Source organism: Camelus ferus, chromosome 10 (genome assembly GCF_009834535.1).
Source record: "Camelus ferus isolate YT-003-E chromosome 10, BCGSAC_Cfer_1.0, whole genome shotgun sequence".
Taxonomy (NCBI): domain Eukaryota; kingdom Metazoa; phylum Chordata; class Mammalia; order Artiodactyla; family Camelidae; genus Camelus; species Camelus ferus.
The window spans coordinates 59,868,439-59,888,542 of record NC_045705.1 but is presented as its reverse complement, the minus strand read 5'-3'; the positions used below and the strand labels follow the sequence as shown (position 1 = coordinate 59,888,542).

The 20,104-nt window shown below is 53.7% G+C and overlaps 1 protein-coding gene and 1 long non-coding RNA gene across 7 annotated transcripts in view; one reads left to right on the top strand and one right to left on the bottom strand.

Moving 5' to 3' along the window:
- The window catches only part of GDPD5 (glycerophosphodiester phosphodiesterase domain containing 5), an 82,924-nt gene extending 64,865 nt beyond the window's left edge, over window positions 1-18,059 (top strand). For 5 of the 6 annotated variants that reach the window (XM_032489406.1, XM_032489407.1, XM_032489404.1 and 2 more), the window contains 11 exons: window positions 1,619-1,717; window positions 2,025-2,118; window positions 2,494-2,639; window positions 7,037-7,119; window positions 8,258-8,408; window positions 8,960-9,178; window positions 9,820-9,977; window positions 10,205-10,352; window positions 11,573-11,655; window positions 14,462-14,574; window positions 17,115-18,059. In XM_032489406.1, coding sequence (XP_032345297.1) covers window positions 1,619-1,717; window positions 2,025-2,118; window positions 2,494-2,639; window positions 7,037-7,119; window positions 8,258-8,408; window positions 8,960-9,178; window positions 9,820-9,977; window positions 10,205-10,352; window positions 11,573-11,655; window positions 14,462-14,574; window positions 17,115-17,263 — 1,443 coding nt within the window. In that variant the 3' untranslated portion in view covers window positions 17,264-18,059. Of the gene's footprint in view, window positions 1-1,618; window positions 1,718-2,024; window positions 2,119-2,493; window positions 2,640-7,036; window positions 7,120-8,257; window positions 8,409-8,959; window positions 9,179-9,819; window positions 9,978-10,204; window positions 10,353-10,974; window positions 11,112-11,572; window positions 11,656-14,461; window positions 14,575-17,114 lie in introns of those variants that run through there. The other variant, XM_032489409.1, reaches the window with a different exon arrangement.
- On the bottom strand, window positions 4,626-9,823 carry LOC116666477. Its single transcript, XR_004323360.1, has 2 exons — window positions 9,320-9,823; window positions 4,626-8,431 (listed from the first exon to the last, which is right to left on the bottom strand). It is a non-coding gene; the product is annotated as an uncharacterized LOC116666477 (long non-coding RNA).
- Window positions 18,060-20,104: the final 2,045 nt, after the last annotated feature.

The window sequence follows — 20,104 nt, the reverse complement described above, 5'->3', positions numbered from 1 at the left end:
ATGACCCTTCAGAGGTGCTTGCAGGGAGCCTGTGTGTTGCTGGCGGGGGAGGGCAGGGCGGATTCCCAGGGACACTGTAGCCCAGAAAGAGCACAACCTCCCAGACAGGCAGAATGGGGTTCGCTTCTGGATCCACCCTCTCAAAGCTACATGACCAAGCAAACCCTTCTGCTCTCCAAGCCCCATTTTCCTACGTGTAAAATGAAGATGATAACACCTCAACTGGGATTTTACGAGAACAAACATGAAGAACAAGGAAAGTGCCTCCCACAGACCCAGGCCCACTTGGGCCCTCTGCACACTGTCATTTCTCTTCCTCCCATGTCCTCCAGGCTGGCACTTCAGTCCATAAGGGCCCCTGCCCATTCCAGACTTATTACTGCTTCTTATTGGAACATTTGTTTTCAGGCTGATGGGCTGGAACCACAAACCTCCAAAGGAAAACCTAATCCCAGACAAAATGAATCTTCCCCGCCTGGCAGCCAACAAAGATGGATTAGCCTCTGTCTCTGGCCTTACCAGCTAGAAACTCAATTTAGAGCTTGTTCAGTCGTTGGGAGGGTTCTCAGAATGCTGCTGCCTCCAGGAAAGGCACTGCATGAAGAGAAAAGGAGCGAGGGCCCTGCTGGCACAGAGAACAGCTGGAGGCAGGCACCAGGGGGTCAGGAGGGCTGGGTGTGGTGGTCTTGGCTGGCCCCTTATGACAGTGGCGCTTTAGAAGGCTTCGTGGTAGAGATGTGACCTGAGCAGGCCTGGTGGTGTGGAGAGGGTAGGCAGAGTGAGATCCAGGGCCCAAGAGGGAAGCCCTGAGGGCTGAGTAGCCGGAAACTAGGCATCACTTAGCATCTTGTGTTACACATTTCAGATCCCATCTGTCCCCAAAGCTTTCTGTCTTGCGAGGGTTCTGTCTAGTCTTGCATCAGAGTTGTGCTCCCCACTTTCTCTGGGAGGGCAGCTCGCATAGCAGAATCTGGAATCTGGTGGCTGGGACTGAGTAAGCCTTGGCAACGGGGCAGGTGGGCCAGACCCCTGCTTCACAACTCTGCTTGGTCCAGCCTGAAGACCAGGGTTGGGGAGTGGGCTGGGCTGGGCTGAGCATCAGGCTCCTAAAGGGCCTGGCTCCTTAGCCTTTTACCCTGTGGCCTGGGCAAGTCACCCTTCACTACCTCCAGTGGAGCCCCTGTTTCCTCATCTGTCATGCTTGATGAAAGGTGGCTGGGAGGGCTGGGCGGGGCCTGGGACGGGACTTGCTGGGCTCGTGGAGGCCCCCATTTGCTGAGGATCTTCCCTCCTCACACCCTGAGCCCGGGGGCTCTGCCTCTGTCTTACCCAGCTCCAGCGCATTGGTCTCCTCTCCTCTCCACCCTCCCTTATTCGCTGGGTCTGCCTGCCTCCTCCTACTTCTGTCCCTTGCAGTCGGTAGTCTGTCTGGCTGCCTCTGGCTTTCTTTCAGTTGGTGCCTATCTCTGCCCTGCTTTGTCAGCCTCTCTCACACTCTCCACTGTCCATCTCTCAGCCTCTCCCTGTCTTTCTGCCTCTGCTCTCCCTCTCATGGGGACCCTTGGGCTGTCCAGGATCTGACGCTGCCCTGACCCTCTGGTGGCTCTTCCCCTTCCAGATAGGGCTGGTGGTTGTCCTGGTGGCCACGGTAGTGGCCATGTCGGCTGTGGCCCAGCTGTGGGAGGACGAGTGGGAGATACTGCTGATCTCCCTGCAGGTAAGTGGGGGTGGGGGGCTGGGTAGCTGCTTCCCCAGGACCCTCTAAACAAGGCAGTGCCTTCTCGTCTCCCATTTTTCCAGACCAAGGCCCAGAGTGGGTAGGGAGGGGTCCACATCACATAGCAATTCAGAGGCAGAGACGGTACTACAACCCAGGGTCCCTGGACTCCCAGTTTCCTCCATGGAAAAATGGACACAGAGTTGCCTGCCCCATGGATAGAGATAGGCTGTGAGGATGTGTGTGACCAGAGGGCTTAGGCACAGCTGGGAGCCAGTGATCTCTCTTGCCCTTTCCTGCACACCAGGGCACGGCGCCATTCCTACATGTGGGGGCCCTGGCCGCCATCACTGCGCTCTCCTGGATTGTGGCAGGACAGTTTGCCCGTGCAGAGCGGTCCTGTAAGTACAACTGGGCAGGACCTGCCCCTCACCCCCACCATGTTCTCCAAGTACCAAGGCCAGCTTGTCCTGCCCCAACCTGGATATTACCCGGGTGGCCTGGGGATACTGTGGGACCCTCACTGTCAGCATAAGGGGTCCTGGTCAGCGTGGCCTGCAGGTTCCACAGAGGTTGCAGCTTCGGCCTTGCATGTTTCCTCTTCCGTGTCTTTACATTTGTGTGTTTGAGGCCAGGTTCACCTTCCTGGGAAGAATGAGGTTTCTCCTTGGTACAGGGTCCCCTTGGAGCATCTGGGTTCTGACAGGTGGAGGGAGGAGGGGTCCAGCTTGCCCTGCCTAGCTGCCCAGGGCTCATGGTTGGGCCCATGTCTGCAGCCTCCCAGGTGGCCATTCTTGGTACCTTCTTCGCCGTCGTGTTTACCCTCTACCTGGCCCCTCTCACCATCTCCTCTCCCTGCATCATGGAGAAAAAGGACCTGGGTCCCAAGCCTGCCCTCATTGGTCACCGCGGGGCTCCTATGGTGAGTGCCACCTGAGGGCCCTAAAGACCAGGGTGAGGGGTGGCGAAGCAGCCATTCCAGGGGAAAATGGGCAAAGACCTATCTCCTTGTAGGGAGGAGCTTGCAGGGAAATGGATATAATACCTGTAATGTTACTAATAGCAACAATTTTTAACCCTTTTGGTGGGGGGTGGTATGTAAAGGATTGGTGAAAAGAGAGTGCTTGGTTGGGATCAAGTCCTGAAGAGCCTGAAAGCATCTTGCTGAAAAGACAGAACTTTTATCCCAAGCCCTGGAAAGACACCACCAGGTTGTGGGTTAGGAAGGCCCAGGAGAGAGAGATGTTGGGAGAGGAGAGCTGGGCCTGCGGGCAGGGACAAGGCAGCAGGAAAGCCCACCATGCTGTGCAGGAGGCTCAGAGCCCACTGCTAAAGCAAAACATTTGAACTGGGGTGAAACAGAGAGGAAGAGTCAAAGTCAGCGCCTGCTCCTCCTCTGACACTCCTGTGACCCCACAATAGGCCCTGCCTTTAAGAGGACGTGCTCCAGAGCCAGGCTTCCATGCTCCCTGGCAGCTGTGGGAACCTGGGCCAATTCCAGCTTCTCTGTGCCTGGTTTTCTCATCCTATACCTTGGGATAATGGGAATGCCTGCACCATAGGACCACAAGAAGCAGGAATTAGCACATGTGAAGTGCCCAGGTTAGAGCCTGGCTCACAGAAAGTAAGAGTTAACTTTCCTGTTACCTTGGACCAGCCCTTGCCCTTCTCCAGACACAGTTTCCTGACCTATGAAAACTTTGAACCTGTTTTCAACTGAGACAGTACCACTTCTCATCACCAGAGGGTGCTTGGGGACTCCATGAGAGCTTTTTCTTGGTGGTCACAGTAATTGGGAGTTCCATGGTGTCACTGAATTTCAGGGCAGTCAAAGGGGCCTCACAAAGTAAGCGTTTAAAAGTCTGTCAGGGCTGTGAATCACCCTGAAGGTCCTACCCCTCACTGGGTGTGGGAGGCATTAGTGTGTTCATTGTCTAGAAAAGGCTCTGAGACCTGTACCCCTGAGCTGGACCCTGATGCCCTCCCACCACACCCCGTGAACAGTGCTACTCCTAGCACCTCCTGGAGGCAACCAGCTGGAAAGGCCATGGTTTTGGAGTAAGGAATCTGGATTTGAGATCCAGCTTTGCCACTTGCTCTCTGGGTCTCAGGAGGTTTTTGGTCCCCTCCAAGCCTCCTGCTGCTGACTTTTGTGAGGATGAGTAGGAGCACATTCTTCCAGAAGGCAGGAGCCCAGAATATAGCTGCTTTTCTCTCTGTGACCCCCATTACCCACCCCACCTGCTCTGGAGGCCATGGGACAAGAGGGAGTGCTGAGGCAGGGTGGAAGGAGCAAGGGGAGGGAGGGAGCAAGGTGGCCCTCGTGTGGATTTTTTTTTAGCAGAAAGATTTCAAACATTCACAGAAGTGGAAAGAATAGTATAATAATGCAATACACCTTCAACATTTATCAACATTTTACCATTCTTGTTTCATCTATCTGCTTTTTTCCCCCTGCTTCAACATTTTAAAGCAAATCCCAGACATACTATTTTACTCATTCTTACTTCAGGATGTATTTCTAATACATAAAGGCTTTTTATTTTTTATTTTTTGAGGGAAGGATGTGATTAGATTTATTCACTTATTTTTGATGGAGATAGTGAGGACTGAACCCAGGACCTCACGCATGCTAAGCACGTACGCTACCCACTGAGCTATGCCCGCCCTCCCACCCTCTAAGCCCACAAAGGTTTTTAAAACAGAACCACAACCACAAGGCTGCTGTTACATTAGGTTTATTCACTTATTTTTGATGGAGGTAGTGGGGATTGAACCCAGGACCTCACGCACGCTAAGCACGTACGCTACCCACTGAGCTATGCCCGCCCTCCCACCCTCTAAGCCCACAAAGGTTTTTAAAACAGAACCACAACCACAAGGCTGCTGTTACATTAGGTTTATTCACTTATTTTTGATGGAGGTAGTGGGGATTGAACCCAGGACCTCACGCACGCTAAGCATGTACGCTACCCACTGAGCTATGCCCGCCCTCCCACCCTCTAAGCCCACAAAGGTTTTTAAAACAGAACCACAACCACAAGGCTGCTGTTATACTAGGTTTATTCACTTATTTTTGATGGAGGTAGTGGGGATTGAACCCAGGACCTCACGCATGCTAAGCACATACGCTACCCACTGAGCTATGCCTGCCCTCCCACCCTCTAAACCCATAAAGGTTTTTTAAAACAGAACCACAACAAATGCTGTTACACCCAACCAAATTAATAATTCCTCAATATTATCTAATACTGAATCAATGTTCAGTTTTCCTTTGTTGCCTCAAAAATACTTTATAGTTGCGTTGTGAAAAATTAGGATCGAAACGGGGCCCACATGAAGCATATGGCTGAGGTCTTCTAAGTATCTTTTAGTCTATAATAAAGCTCCTCTTTTTTTCCCCCATATGCTGTTTATTTGTTGAAGAAATGGACTCATTTGTCCTGTACAATTTCCCGCATTGTGTGCCTGGCTGATTGTGTCCTGGTGGTAGTTCTTGAGGGGCTGGCATGGGGTCTGACACATCTCCCTGTGTCACTGTGAATGCCTAAGTATTGGTGTCTACACTTGTGTGTATCTGCCTGGGTGTGTGGGAGGGGGTGGTTGACTCTGGGTCCACACATCTGTGTGTGGTAAGCCCAAGTGCTCATCCCTGTTTTGGAGACACTGTCCATGTGCCCTTGGAGATATCATTCCTATGTGGGTGGCCTGTGCATACGGGCGTACTTTAATATTTCATAAGACCAACTCCAAAGCTGGGCCTTTTAACCACCCGGCCCACATGCACATTTCTGACAAATAACCCCACCTGGGCTTAGGCCTAAGGCAGTGGGGGTCTTCTTTCTCCAGGAGGCCAGCTCCTAACCCTGGGAGATCTGAGTTTAAAAAACCTCCAGAAAAGATTTTTCCTTTCCCAAACACTTCCTCTGCCCCGCAAGGGTCTTCATAGCCTCTGCCACACTCTTCGTGTCTACCTAGTCTACCTGCTGCCACTCCAGCCCATGTGGGAGGGGACATTGGTACCTCTCAGGTGGTCACTTGTGGGAGGTCTGGGCACAGGGCATATAAAGATGATCAGGCAGTAAATCCACCTCTCTAGATGCCTCTGTGTGGTCTCACACAGCCCACTAGACCTAGAGACAAGGCAGCACATCCCCCAGGGAACATGAGGGAAAGGGGAAGAAAGGAGCTCACACTGCAGAGACTGCTGACGTCTGTTACCTCACCTATGAGCTTGATAAAATCAGCCCTTTTTTTTTATAGCTAAAGAAACCAAGGTCCAGAAGGTGAAGTGACAGCCCAGGTCAGTGACTGGGAAGGTAAATTGCTCCTTCTCAGCTCTAAAGCCTTTGCCTTGCCAGGCTGCTTCCCAGAGTATGTTCTGTGCTGGGGAACAGCATGGCCAGAAGGAGAGAAGATGAGAATAAGCATGTCTTGGTAGGAATGGGATAATCCACAGGAGCATGCTCCACCCATCCCTCTCTGCCAGAAGTCCTCCTTGTCCTCGATCCCACACCACACCTGGTCCAAGCCTAGTCCTTGGTATGGTGCTGACCCCCAGTGGCAGCGAAGTGTATGACAGGATCATCAGACCAGACAACTAGGGAGGGAGACTAGAACCCCAACTCCCTCAACTGGAAGGACCCTCAGAGAACAGTGAATGTACACCCCCAAGTGGCAAGTGGGGAAACTGAGGCCCACAGGATAAAGAGATGCAGTGAAAGTCACAAACTTAGTGAACGGCAGAGTTTGGACTAGACCAGGATTTTCCGATATATATGTTATAGGGTTAACAGTTGTCATTTATTAAGCACTTGCTATATGTCAGGCAACGTGTTAGGGGCTTTTAATCCTTATAACACTCCAGGAGATAGTCTTGTCATGTTTATATATATGTGGGAATGGGTCACCCGACTGAAACTCTGCCATACTACCTTCCCTCTCCTCTCCCTTTGGGAATCTCCACCTGGACTCAGGGTATAATTAGGAGGAAACTTGGCATTCAGCCCAGCCCAAGACTGCATACAGGCAGAGGACTGTACAAAAAAAAAACCCTCCCACCCCTACATTTATATACATCAACACTAGCCACCCCTGTCTGTCCCCTCAAACTTGTGAGGCAGATGTGATTTAACAGATGAGGAAACTGAGCTTCAGAGAAGCTGTGTAGGTGCCCAGGGCCCCACAGCTACTGCTTGGAGGAGTGAGAACTGGAACCAGGCCTCCACCAGCCTCCTAACATGAAAGATTTCCCATTGACTGGGGAAGAGTACATCAGTTAAATCTCAACCCTCCCCTCACCACCACCTTCCTCCCCAGCTCGCCCCAGAGCACACGCTGATGTCCTTCAGGAAGGCGCTAGAGCAGAAGCTGTATGGACTCCAGGCTGACATCACCATCAGGTAGGTGTGGCGGCCCGGAGGACAGCACCTCTTCCTCTCCTCAGCACATCCACATCCAGGTATCTACTGGAGAAACCTCTGGTCCCAGAGCCTTGGAGGTGGGAGAGCAGAGGCTAGGATTATCCACTGCAGGGCACCATGTTAGTGCAAATAAATATTGTGCCAAATTCCAGGATATAAAATGGAGGGGGAAAAAAGACACTTTTGGTTCAAGCAGGGCTGAGGTGAGGACCTGGAGTCCTGCCACAGATCCACTTAATGTAAAGACTTTATCTATATGGCTCAGCGAGATGGAGCTCAAACATTGTGATGAGTGAAATATGCAAGTTGCAGAGTGATACATTCACTGTGATGTCAATTACAATTTTAAGGATCACTTAAAAATGATTTATACATTTTCTACACATAGATATGTAAGATGTGTAAGTATGTGTTAGTGTAAAGGGCAAGGAGAATCCACACTGATCTGATAACATCTCTGAGAAGAGGAGAGGGACAGGGCTGCCACTTATAGGTCCACAGGTTGTGTATTGAACAAGGGCACCACATATGTGAGGACATGATTCCCATTATAGACACAGAATTGTGTATTTATCAAAACTTTCTAGCAGATGGTAGAAAAACTCCTTGAGGAAGAGGAGCACAGGTGCCTTGTACTGTTTCACACTAAGCTACTTTATGGGGCTACTGGTAACCCCAGCAAGGTAGACCAGGATAATGGTAGGGTGGAATCTGTCAAAAGGGCTTGCATTTGCACTATTCTGATAGTGGCTTCATGTGGAGTGGGTTCTAAGCCAAGTTTTACCATTTATTTTTCTGGTGGGCCTTCAGTTAGATACTGCTCTCTCCAGCCTCAGTTTCCCCATTATCAAATGAGATAGCACCTACCTTCCAAGACTGCTAAGAGAATAGGCCCAGCTCTTCCCCCCTCAGCAGTCCCCACCCCTGTCTGACCCTCAGAGAGAGCCAGAGGGAGTCATTTAGTCCACTGACCTCCGTCTGCAGATGGGAACCTGAGACCTAGAGAGGGGCAGAGCCTGCCTGGTAGGTTGGTATAGGTGGGCGAGGAGGAGTGTGTGGGAGGGGCAGGTAAGGGACCTAGGTGGGCAGTGACTCCATGGCCCCAACCCTCCCACAGCCTGGACGGTGTGCCCTTCCTCATGCACGACACCACCCTGCAACGCACCACCAACGTGGAGGAGGAGTTCCCGGAGCTTGCCCGCAGGCCTGCCTCCATGCTCAACTGGACCTTCCTGCAGAGGCTCAATGCCGGCCAGTGGTTCCTGAAGGTCTGGCAGCACCTGTCCCAGTCCTAGGCATGGAAAGCATGGGTGGGGACCCCAAGGAGTGAGGGGGCCAGGGGCAGCCATCAGCTCAGGTGACCCCTACACACTGAGCTTCCCCGACTCACAGCCAGGCTGGTTAGTGGCTTCCTTGGGCTCCTGCCACTGCAGCCCAGATGTCGTGGGTGTCACTGCTTGTCTGGTTCTGTCTCCCCACCAGAAAAATTTGATAATGATTTTAATGGTTAATAGTTAAAGTTGTTAAAGCTGCAAAACTGTAGAAGGTTTGTTCTCTGGTCTGAAATGCTACTGAAGGAGAAACTACTGAGGTCTGGGAGAGGTTCCAAGGGAATCAATCTTTTGGTAAGCAGACTGGGACAGAGAGGCTAGAATGGGTTCTCCTGGAGCCCCACAGGGCCACAGCCTTCAATTTGCCTGACTTGCACACAACAGCAGACACTGACAGATCAGGGGTCTCCAAGTTTGGCAGCCAGGAAGGCACACGGAGGCCCCATAGGACTGGTGAGATAAGCTACGTGCGTCCCTGTCTCTGCCAGACGGACCCCTTCTGGACGGCCAGCTCCTTGTCACCCTCCGACCACAGGGAGGCCCAAAACCAGTCCATCTGCAGCCTAGTGGAGCTCCTGGAGCTGGCCAAGGGCAATGCCACACTGCTGCTCAACCTGCGTGACCCACCACGGGAGCACCCTTATCGCAGCAGCTTCCTCAACGTCACGCTGGAGGCCCTACTGCACTCGGGCTTCCCCCAGCACCAGGTGAGGTCCTGCAGCCCAGTCTCATCCAGCTCTACCCCTAGGGAGCCCTGCCCTTCCCCTCCGGGAGCACCACCCAGCCCTGCCCTGCTTCGCACCCTCACCCCCAGCCTGCCTGGAGTCTTGCTCCAGCAATAAACTCACCACATGCTCTCTTCAGGCCTCAGCTTCCACATTTGTAAAATGAGGGTAGCATGCCCCTCGCCTCCCTGACAGGGTCATCATGGAGTCAAGAGGGAACAAGAAAGTTCTTTAAAATGCACAAAGGGCAGAAGCAGGGCCCGTTCTTGGGAACACAGTACTTCTATGAAGTGTTGCCCACATCCTTGTGGTGTAATATCCAATACCAACTATGACAGCACACTGGACACTGGTGGCCACATGCAGAGTAACTGATGTTTGAGAGATTATCAGTCTTGTCCTGACTTGGGTCTGGAGGGGAAACTTCCTGAGGTGTTGCCAGAGCAATTCCCAGCCTTGGCTGGGACTGAGTCGTCCCTGGAGATGATTATTACATGTAAGTTTTCACTGCATGCCAGGTCCTCTCACTTTTACCCCCTCCAGGTACTCCATTAGGGAGGGGTAGACATCCTAACCCCACCTTACAGAAGAGAAATCTGAAGCTGCTCCTCTCCTGCCCGCAGGTCCTGTGGTTGCCTAATAGGCAGAGGCCCTTCGTGCGGAAGGTGGCTCCTGGCTTCCAGCAGACATCGGGTTCCAAGGAGGCAGCTGCCAGCCTGCGGAGAGGCCACATCCAGTGGCTGAACCTGCGTTACACTCAGGTGTCCCGCCAGGAGCTCAGGTGCCCAGACTCACCTGGAGGACTGGACTCACGGGGCTCAGGGTCCAAAAAGCAGAGGTGGCGAACAATCAGGCAGACCTGGGTTGTATGTGAGCTTGGCCCTCTGGGAGTGGGGATGCCTTCCTCCAGGGTCAGTTGTGAGGATGGCATGAGGTTGTGAAGGGCCCTGCTTTACAAGCTTCCGATACTGGTCCAAGGGCCAACCAGCCTCTGTCCCTGCCCCACAGGGACTATGCATCCTGGAATCTGAGTGTGAACCTCTACACAGTCAATGCCCCGTGGCTCTTCTCCCTGCTGTGGTGCGCGGGGGTCCCGTCTGTCACCTCTGACAACTCCCACACCCTGTCCCAGGTGCCTTCCCCACTCTGGATCATGGTGAGTTGGGGGGATGTTGGCAGCAGAGAGCTGCCTGTGACACCTGGGGTGGGAGGCAGTTTCCACACTTGGGGCTGTCTCTCTGGGGAGGTCTCAGGGTGGAAGAGTGCAGGCAGGTGGGGGGGACAGCCATGAGGCACGAAGAGGATTCCTATGGCCTCTGGGGTCTGCACCAAGGTGCTGGGAGGTAGGAGGAACCTGGGCCTGAGCCACATGATGAAAAACATCAAGAGCCCTAGAAAAATAAATACCTCCTTGGGCTTTTTTGGTTTGGGGGATTATTATGTTTTGTTTTAAAGGAAGGGAAGTCATTGGGGAAAGAGGGTAATAAGACAAGAATAAGGAACATTAAAATCTGTTCAGAGATTACAGCCAGTAAGACCAGTTTTCAGCTGGTTGACCCAGCACCTGAAGACAGGCCTGCATTCCAGTCCCAGTTCTGCCAACCAGGGAGCTTGGGGAGCCCTTGACCTCCCTTCTGTGTTCCCACTGCCACCTCCCTGAGGACATGCAAGGCAGATGGACAGTCCCATTAACAGCTAAGACAATGACAGTGAACCAGATCTAGGTTACGGGTGGTTATCTCCGTCTACTCACCCACTGTCCTTTAAAATCTCTGAAGGCTCAGCTTGGAATGAGATGATGTAACTGACTGTGGCGGCAGGAGCTATGAGCACAAAATTTGAGGCCACAGGAGCTGACCAACAGCAGGAAGTGCCCCTCACCCAGCCCCAACCCCTCCTCCACACGTTACCTGAGATCGAGGGGGTGGGAGGCCTGGCCGGTCTGGAGGCTTTGCCCTCCCTGTCCCCTCTCTACGCATCCCCTGGGGAGGAAGCCCCCACACTCCACACCCTACAATGATAGCCACATGGATGCCACACACCTCTTCACATACACACCTGCTAGTCACATCACACCCTCATGTTCAGCTACTTGTCTTTCATTATTCAGCTCTCGCTTTAAGGCCCTTAAGCACACAGACCTTCTAGGTTTAACACATACCACCTCTACTCTGAACACTGCACAGATCTCTTTTATCCTGTGTACACACACACCCAAACCCGGTGCCTAGAGCCCACCTCTACAAAGTATAATCTCAAGCCCCCTCCAGGACCTCCTCTGCCCCTCCCTGATTGTGATGTGGGGTCCTCCTGCCCATGGACCCTTGGTCTGGACCAGCCATGACTGGAGGCTGGCCATGGGCCATCTGTCCACAGCCCCCGGACGAGTACTGCCTCATGTGGGTCACCGCCGACCTGATCTCCTTCACCCTCATCATTGGCATCTTCGTGCTCCAAAAGTGAGTAGGCCCTGACTACCTTCCATGGCCTTCCCTGCCCAAGACAGGCCAGCCCCGACCCTAGCCAGGTGAACGTCCTCCTGAGCCCTCAGCCAGGAGTTGTCCTGACCAGACAGCCCTGTTCAGGGGAGGAGGCCTCCCAGTGGCCCCCAGCCCGTCCCCTCTCAGCCAGAGCAGGGTGGCTTCTGGAATGAGCAACCAGCTGGGAGTCCCGAGCCAAGCTGTGCCAGGATTTGCTGTGTGGACTTGGGCAAGTTTTGGTTCCCCTCCAGGCTTGTCTCCTTGCCTGTCACCTAGGGTATGGGTTCCCACAGCACTCACACAGTCATGCCAGGCTGCAGATCTCTCCACCCCTCAGGACAACAGCTGGGGTGGTAGCCACAGGGGAGGTCGGGGTTGGTCCCAGGGAGGTTTTAGGGCCAAGCCGGGGCCCCAACTCAGCCATAAAGCAGTGGGCTGGGGTTTTATTCTTGACTGATGTTCTCTCTCTGTCCCATACTGCTCTGATCCGGCGCATGTCCCTCCTCTCTCTCCCTCCCTTTCCCCCTCTCTGCTGCACTCTGGCATCTCACAGCTATCACTTGATCAGGTAATTCTGGTGTGGTCCTCCTCCTCCTGCTCCTCTTTCTCCCTTCTCACCGCCCCTTCTCCACTTCCGTTCAAAAGCCTGCCTCTTGAGAGCCCTGGGCCCGGGTCACCCTCCCAGACACCTTCCCTGCCTGAAGCCTCCTCCCCTCCCCTCCTTTCCCCTGCAGTCCTCCCTTCTCTCTTCCCGTCTTGCTGTGTGTGTCCCTCTGCTCTCTGTTCTTCCCACAGACAAGGAATAAGTGTTTCCTTGTAGGTTGCTGACCTGGCCTCTCTCAGCACCAAAGCATTTCCCTCTGGGGAGGGGGTTCTTCCTTGGCATCACCCCTACCTCCACTCCCAAGTTTGGCACTCTGGGCAGGGCCTTCACCACTACCTGCCACACAGCCTATCAAGTTCTATCTCTCCCTGCCCACCTGTTGCTTCCCCACCTCTCACATCGCTCACTCTCTATTTTTCTGTCTGTCTCTCTCATCTGTTCCTATCACTTCTTCACTTTCTGACTCCCACCACACGTCTCCCCCTATGTGCACAGCATCCCCCACTTTCCTCTGGGAAGGATCCCCAGTGGTTGAGCTTCCTATCCCTGATGTACTTTGCTGTACAGACCCGGCCGGGCCTGACACTTTCCTCCTGGGTTTAATGTTAATTTCCAAGGTAAGACCTAAGTCTTGGGGATCCAAGTCCCCCTTGGTCAAGTGCCTTGGGCCTTCCTGGGTCAGGCACCTTCACTGACCAGCTTCTAGGAGGAACTCCGTGCTCCCTGACTGTGGGACTGAACCCAGCAAACAGCCATTTACCTGGTCCTTCCACCATCTCAGTCGGCATATGTACACACGTGGTGGCTGGGTCTGTACTGGGCCTGTAGCAAGGAGTCAGGCCTTCCCACCCAGAGCCCCAGTGTGCTCCATGGATACAACCAGGGCAGCATCACTGTCTTCCTGGGGGTCAGGAAAGGCCTGATGGAGGAGAGGACCCTATGGAAGAAGATCATTTCCCTGTGGGCCTCATATTTCCATTCATTCACTAATCAAGTAGTTATAGTACTCAGTGCTAGGGGGTGGGGTGGACACAGCGATAAGTAAGAGACCCAAATGCTGTCCTCATGGACATGTAGGGCAGCCAGCCCAGCAAGAGTGCCGGCTGCCCTCCCCTCTGCCTCTGGCTTTCCCCTTGTCTGTCTGCTTTATTCATCCACCTGTCTGCCTGTCCTTTCTGTTCATTTCTGCTGCGCTGATCCCATTTGGAAACAACCAATTTCTGGTGAAGTCTGGGCTCCCTCCACCGACTCCAGCAGGGCTCAGGGCCCTGAGGGATTGGGTTTTTGTTTCCAAACTGATCCCCACTTCCCTGAGTGGGGATGGGGGTCAAATGAGTCCTTCTGTCTAGGTTCCAAGAAAAATACAAGTTCAAAGGCCAGGGATTTGGGGCTAGTTCAGAAAAACTGTAACAGCAAAAACTGTACCCAGGGCTGGGCAAAGGAGCCCAAGTTCTCCCAGCTCCGCCTGGTCCCTACATGACCTATGCAGCCCCATCTCTCAGCCCATTCAATTAATTTTTGCCCCCACCTTTCCCCATCATTAAAGGGGTAACACCCCAGCCTGTCCCTCCCCATTAGGGATTATGCACCCCACTCTTCCAAGGCTGTTGGAACAGAGCAGCAGCAGGCCCCACCCTGAAGTCACTCCAGCACCCTTGCCTTGTGCACCCGTGAAGATAAGCTCCCTGCTGTCTCCCCTCCCCTCCCTGCTTTCCTTCACTTCCTCTGGGGGTTCCTCACTGGCTTCACTCAGCCTGGTTCTGATGGTGGAGCTGTAGGTGACATCAGCTGGGGCTCCTCAAGACTGGTGTGTACCCTAGGTGGGTCATCAGAGTTCATGCCTGCTAAGAAACCCCCACCCCCAAATTTCTCCTATCCAAAGAGAGTTAGGTGTATAACTGGGGGCACCTGAAACATAAGTAACCAACCCCAAACCATCTTCCTGGGCAAGGGGAGTAGATTTAGGGTTCTAGAAGTAAGAGGACTGGAGAGCCCTGGCTGAGAGCAGACTCTGACTCAAGCCCCAGCTCTGCCCTTCTCTGGGCCTCAGCTTCCCCATCTGTACAGGACAAGAGTCCTGCTGGTCTCAGGCCAGATCCAGAGAGAACATGGGAGTGGGCAAGATCCCTGCTCCCAGGAAGGGTGGGGAAGGACCTGATGCCCATGGGGCTGTCTCTGCAGGTGGCGCCTGGGTGGCATACGGAGCTACAACCCTGAGCAGATCATGCTGAGCGCTGCGGTACGCCGGACCAGCCGGGACGTCAGCATCATGAAGGAGAAACTCATCTTCTCAGGTGTGCAGCCCTGCAGATAGGTTGAGATAGGCTCTGTGCTCTGTTCTCTGCACCCAACACGTGCACACAGGTGGATATGTACACACTTCACACGCAGCACATACCAGTAGGGACACGGCACAGATATCCACCTAGCTTCATGCCCACACTGGTCCAGAGGTACGCAAATACACACACACACACAGAAATGTGCACCCTTCCACATGCAGCCAGGTACTGTGGATTAGTGTTAGCCCTACGGGTGGTGTGCAAGGGTGACATACAGGGGTGGAGGGAGGAGTCTGCTTTGAAGGCCCATCCTGCCATGCCTGGTTCATACACAGACCCCACAAATACTGATTTCACCTCAGCTTGCCACTAACCCCTGTTGACATTCCCAGTCTGATGGGGGAGGCAGCTGTAAACACACACATGGAAAATTAGGTGTCATGAGAGCTCTAACAGATGGGGGTGCTGAGCCAGAGTGGGGTGCAAGGAGGACAGAAGGGTTCAGAGCTCCCTGGAGCAGTTAGGAAGGTTTTAGGACCTACTTTACGAGGGGATATAGCTGAAATGGGAAGGAAGGACATTCCAGGCAGGAACAGCATGTGTTCAGAGGTAGTGAGGGGGCACTGCTTGCTGGGCAACAAGAACTAAACATCATTGTACCTGGCTTGAAGGGACGGCCTCTGGCTGACTCACCCCAGGATGGCACTTGGGAAGAACTTGAGCCTCGAGTGTGTGTGGTCAGGAGCTTGGGCTTTGTTCTGATAGCAGAAGAGGATTACAGGTAGATTTTTCTTTGTTACCATAAGGCTGTAATAAAGTACCATGAACTGAGTGGCTTAAAAACCAAAATGTATTATCTCAGTTCTGAAGGCCAAGGGTCCATTATCAAGGTGTAAGCAAGGCTGTGAGGGAAAGATCTGGTCCTGGCCTCTCCCCTTTGCTTGTAGATGCATCTCTGTGTCCAAAGGTCCCCTCTTTATAAGGACACCAGTCATTTTGGATTAGAGCCCACCCTGATAACCTCATCTTAACTAATTACATCTGTAATGACCTTATTTCCAAAGGTCACATTCTGAGGTGCTGGGATTAGGACTTCAACATATGAATTTTGGGAAACACAAATCAACCCCTAACAAGGGTGGAGGGTGGGTTAGAGGGGGAAGCTGGGGGCAAGGAAACCAGTAATTCAGATGAGAGATGTGGGCATGGAAACAGAGAGGAAAGATTTGAGAGACATTTAGGAGCCAGATGGACCTGGATTCAAATATCAGCTTATCCCCCAGCTGTGTGCACAAGAGCACGATCTAACCTCCCTCAGCATCAGACTCCTCATTTGTAAAATGGGCTAGCTTCCCCTCACAGGGTACTTGGGAGGGTTAGTGCCACATCTGGCCCAGAGGGGTACTTGGTATACACAGCTTAAATGAACCAGAGCCCAGTGAGGCTGACTCTCAGGAGCCTGTGAACATCTACTCATTCACTCCTTTATTCCTTCCACAAATACATGCCAGGCACTGTTATAAGTGCTTAAGATACACAGATTCTTGCTTTTGGGTGTACTTAATTTCTCCTACCCTTGCTCAGAAACCCTTCTCCTGGGAGCCTTCCCTAAGCACCGAAGCTGGGTTGGAGTGCCTCCCCCTGGTGTCCCACAGCCCTCTGACGACACTGGGGAGGTTTTAGAAGGGGCCAAGCCAGGGTACCCTTGGTCGTCTGGCTCCTGCACTGTGCCTGGCCCAGAGAAGTGAGAAAGGGTGGGTAGAATGAATGGAAGGCAGGAGGCTAGCACCTAGGCCTGGCAAGTTCTGTCCCCCAGGCCCGAACCACCCCCCTCCACCCCCTTCTGCAGTGCCAGAGAGGCCTAGCACCTTCTGAGTCCTGGCCCTGAGGAGTCAGCCACAGGTCTCACACCTTGCCCACTCCAGGTTGAGAAGTCCTCTTCAGGGACCCTCAGCCCCCCAAGGTACCCTGAGTCCCCTTGGGGTGGGCTTAGCTTCCTTCAGCAGACCTTTTCTGAGCCTCTGCTATGTGTCCAGCACTGTGCCAGGTACTGGGGACACACAGATGCCCAGACCTCACCCCTGTCCTTAAAGTGCTTCAGCCGGTGGGGGCCACAGACAGTGACAGTACAGGGTATGATGGGGCAGGTGGGAGCAGGGTAGCCATGAGGAGGCACCACCCTGGCCTGGGGGCTCAAGAGGAGGCTGCAATAATAGAAATAAGAAGAATTTAGCCAGATTTTAAGAAAAGGAGGTAGTATCAGGAGATCGCTCCCAGGAGACAGGCCAGTATATGCAGAGCCCTGAGGAGAGTAAACTCGTGCATGGCAAGCTCATGAGGGTGCACATAGTTTTCTGTGGCTGGAAGGTAGAGTTCCAGGGGAGAGGAGACTGAGGTGCAGCCAGAGGGTTCACAGAGACCAAGGAGGGCCTTGAATGCCAAACTCAATATCACACCTGTTGCCACAGACCATTCTTCCCACTGCATCTGCTGCCATCCTTGTCCATTCCTCTCCTCCCCACACTCACATTCTGCCTCCTCTGGCCCAACAGAGATCAGCGATGGCATGGAGGTCTCCGATGAGCTCTCTGTATGTTCGGACAACAGTTATGACATGTACGCCAACAGCGCCACTGCCCCTGTGGCCCCCCGAGGGAGCAGCAGCCGCGCCAAGATCCTCACAGACCAGAGTGGGCATTAGCTGAAGACTGATCTGTCCAGTCTGTACCTCATGTGGAGAACAGGGAAGCCTGGAGAGCTAGCAGAAGCATGCTCCAAGAGCCAACTCCACGGCCTCCTTGTCGGCTCCAGCCCCTTGTCAGCCATGGCCTCTCTTGGAGGGGCTCCCCTCTCCAGCCTCCCAGATGCCCCTGCAGGCCCAGGGCTCCTTCTGGGAAGTTTGTGGCCTGGGGCCTGCTCCTCTCCCTGAGGCCCTCCCTTGCATCCTATTCTGGAAGCTTTGAGGGGTCACTGGGCTATTCCATGACCCCTGTGGCAATGGAGGATGTGGAGCCATGTGTGCCCGTATGTCTGTTCTCTTGTCTGCGCTGCAAGGAAACAGACTTCTCATGTCTCTCCTGCCTAGAGGGCCTGTGCTCTTCCATCAGTCTCAACCCACAAGGAAGCTTGGCCTGGGAGGAACACTGCTGCAGTGGTGGAGACACTCCTCCTCCCTGTCCAGCCTCCTGCTGCTGCTGGCCCTGCCCGAGAGGGCCTGAGCCATCCCCTAGGAGCAGCTGGAGATGGCCAGAAGAGCAGGCTTGGGGCTGATGGATCCCACACCCAAGTGTCCAACAGGCCTCCAGGGCAGACTGGCCTGAGGGCCCAGGAGATCCACAAACTGACACAACCTCAGGTTCCCACGTCAGTGGGCACAGGGCAGGGGCCACGTGGGAAAAGTGTTCAAGCATGGTAAAGGGTGGGTATATGGCCAAGGAGGCCTACAGCAGTGGGAGCCTGAGGGACCTTGGCCAAGATGATTAAAGCTGCCACCTTGACATGTGTCATCTCTGAATTGTCAGTGGAATGGTGGGGACAGAGCTTGTTGGGTTTGGGATTCAGGTCCCATGACAGGAAGAACCACTCTCAGAAATGAATGGGAGAGTGGCATGGTGGTGCCCTTCCCCTGCCTCACCCAGTGCCAGGGCTTCCTTAACAGCCCTGGGCTTGGGAACCCATGTCCCCATATCATGCAGGAGACAGTCTTGGAGAGGTAAAGTGACTGTCCACAGCCACACAGCTTAGAAGTGGCAGAGCCGGAATCCACCCCCCCCGGGGGGGGGGAGTATCTGGCCCCAGGGAGTATCACTTTCAGACATCTGCCAAGTGCTCCCTTCCTGGGGCAGAGGTCAGCTCCAGCCTCTCCTGGGCACCAAGAAGTGTGAGTGAAACTTGTAATGTCTGGGTCAGGAGTGGGGCACACTGCCCCACCCAAATGCCCCAGTAACCTCCTCTCCAGCCTCTGGCAGTCCTTCCCAAAAAAACACAATTGACCTTTCCTGCCAGCCCTTTCCTGTCCAGTCAGTGCCCCTGGGCCCACTGGCCAGCATGTCCCAGGCTCCTGGCCACACTTGGGCAACTTGAGATCCTGGAGTCTTCAGGAGTGGGGAGGGGGGACTGGGAGTTCTGAGTGGAACAGCCAGTCAGCATCCCACTCTTACCAGAGCCCTACACTGTACCCCACCCACCCATTCCCCAATGCAGAGGCAGTCTAGCTGCCTCCCCTCATCCCAAACAATGGAAGAAGGATGGAGACCATCCCCTAGCTGGGCAGATGGGTGGACCCCTCTCCACCCTCAGCTAAGCCCACAGCCTGTGGTCAATCCTAGCTTCTGTCCCTCGACCTGAGGGGTTACTGAGAAGTCTACCTTCCTAATGCTCTCCGTGGGTCCTCCTTTGTCTGTGGAGGATGGCCTAACTGCCCTTTACAGAGAAACAGGCCCTTCTCTTCCTGCCACCCCTGCAGACCTACTCCTTCCTTCCTCTCTTAGCTTTAGTGGGTGAGACCTTTCCAGGCTGAGTCCACCCTCCATACCCTCCAGGGCCTTCCTTCTCAAGTATAGGTGTAAAGGTGCCCGAATCGCTCACATCCTTTAACACACAGCAACACATACACCCCTTTTTTATGGGATACACCATTCCCCGGAGCAAAGTCCACAGAACAGACTCTTCCCCATCAAACACACACTTGGCCAGCATCACAGTGACCCTCTCCCATCATGACTCTTTCCACAAACTTGGCCTGCCTGAACCTCTGGGGGGCAGGTTCCTACAGGATCCCAGCCTCACAGACTACATGGCACTTGGGTTTCACTCACAAACCCTCTTGAGTGTCACAGTAACCCCAATAAGATTAGCAGAGCAGGAGTCGCAACTAGACCATCTTGCCTGCTGAGATGAAGAGCTGGGTTGAAGGGGTGGGCAGTGATCACCCTGGAGCTGCATGGTGAGTCCCAGGACCAGGCTCCAGGTGCCCCAGGACCACTGAGGCTCTTATCTAGACAACCTCCTCCCAAACTGGTGCCATCTTCCATGAAGGCAAATCCCCTTGCCTGCCCCACAGACACAGGCCCTGTGACCCTTCGTAGAGGTAGCAAGTGATCAGACACCAGCCTGTGGAACCACTTTCCTCTAGTTCTAGGAGGCCAGGCCAGCCCAGAGCTACTTTGTTCTCACCCCCACCCCCACCAGGCCAGCCCATTAACACCACACCTGCCTCACTGTGCCCTCTCCAAGGCAAGTACACTGTCGAGTAAAAACCACCTCAACTCACACCATACCACAGCCCCAGGACCACATGCTGTCCACACACACAGTCCATGAGACAGCCCCCCGTTACACACAGAAATGAACTATCACATAGGGATACAGACACAGATAGGGATACACAAGGCATATAACCAGATACATGAAATCCCACAGTGACATATCTGCTGTCATGTAGGAACACAGTACAGAGTCATATAGAGGCAGGAGAAAAGCCCAGACCTCTAAACTGTGCAGTTACATTCTTAGTCACACCTACAGCTACTCAATCACACCC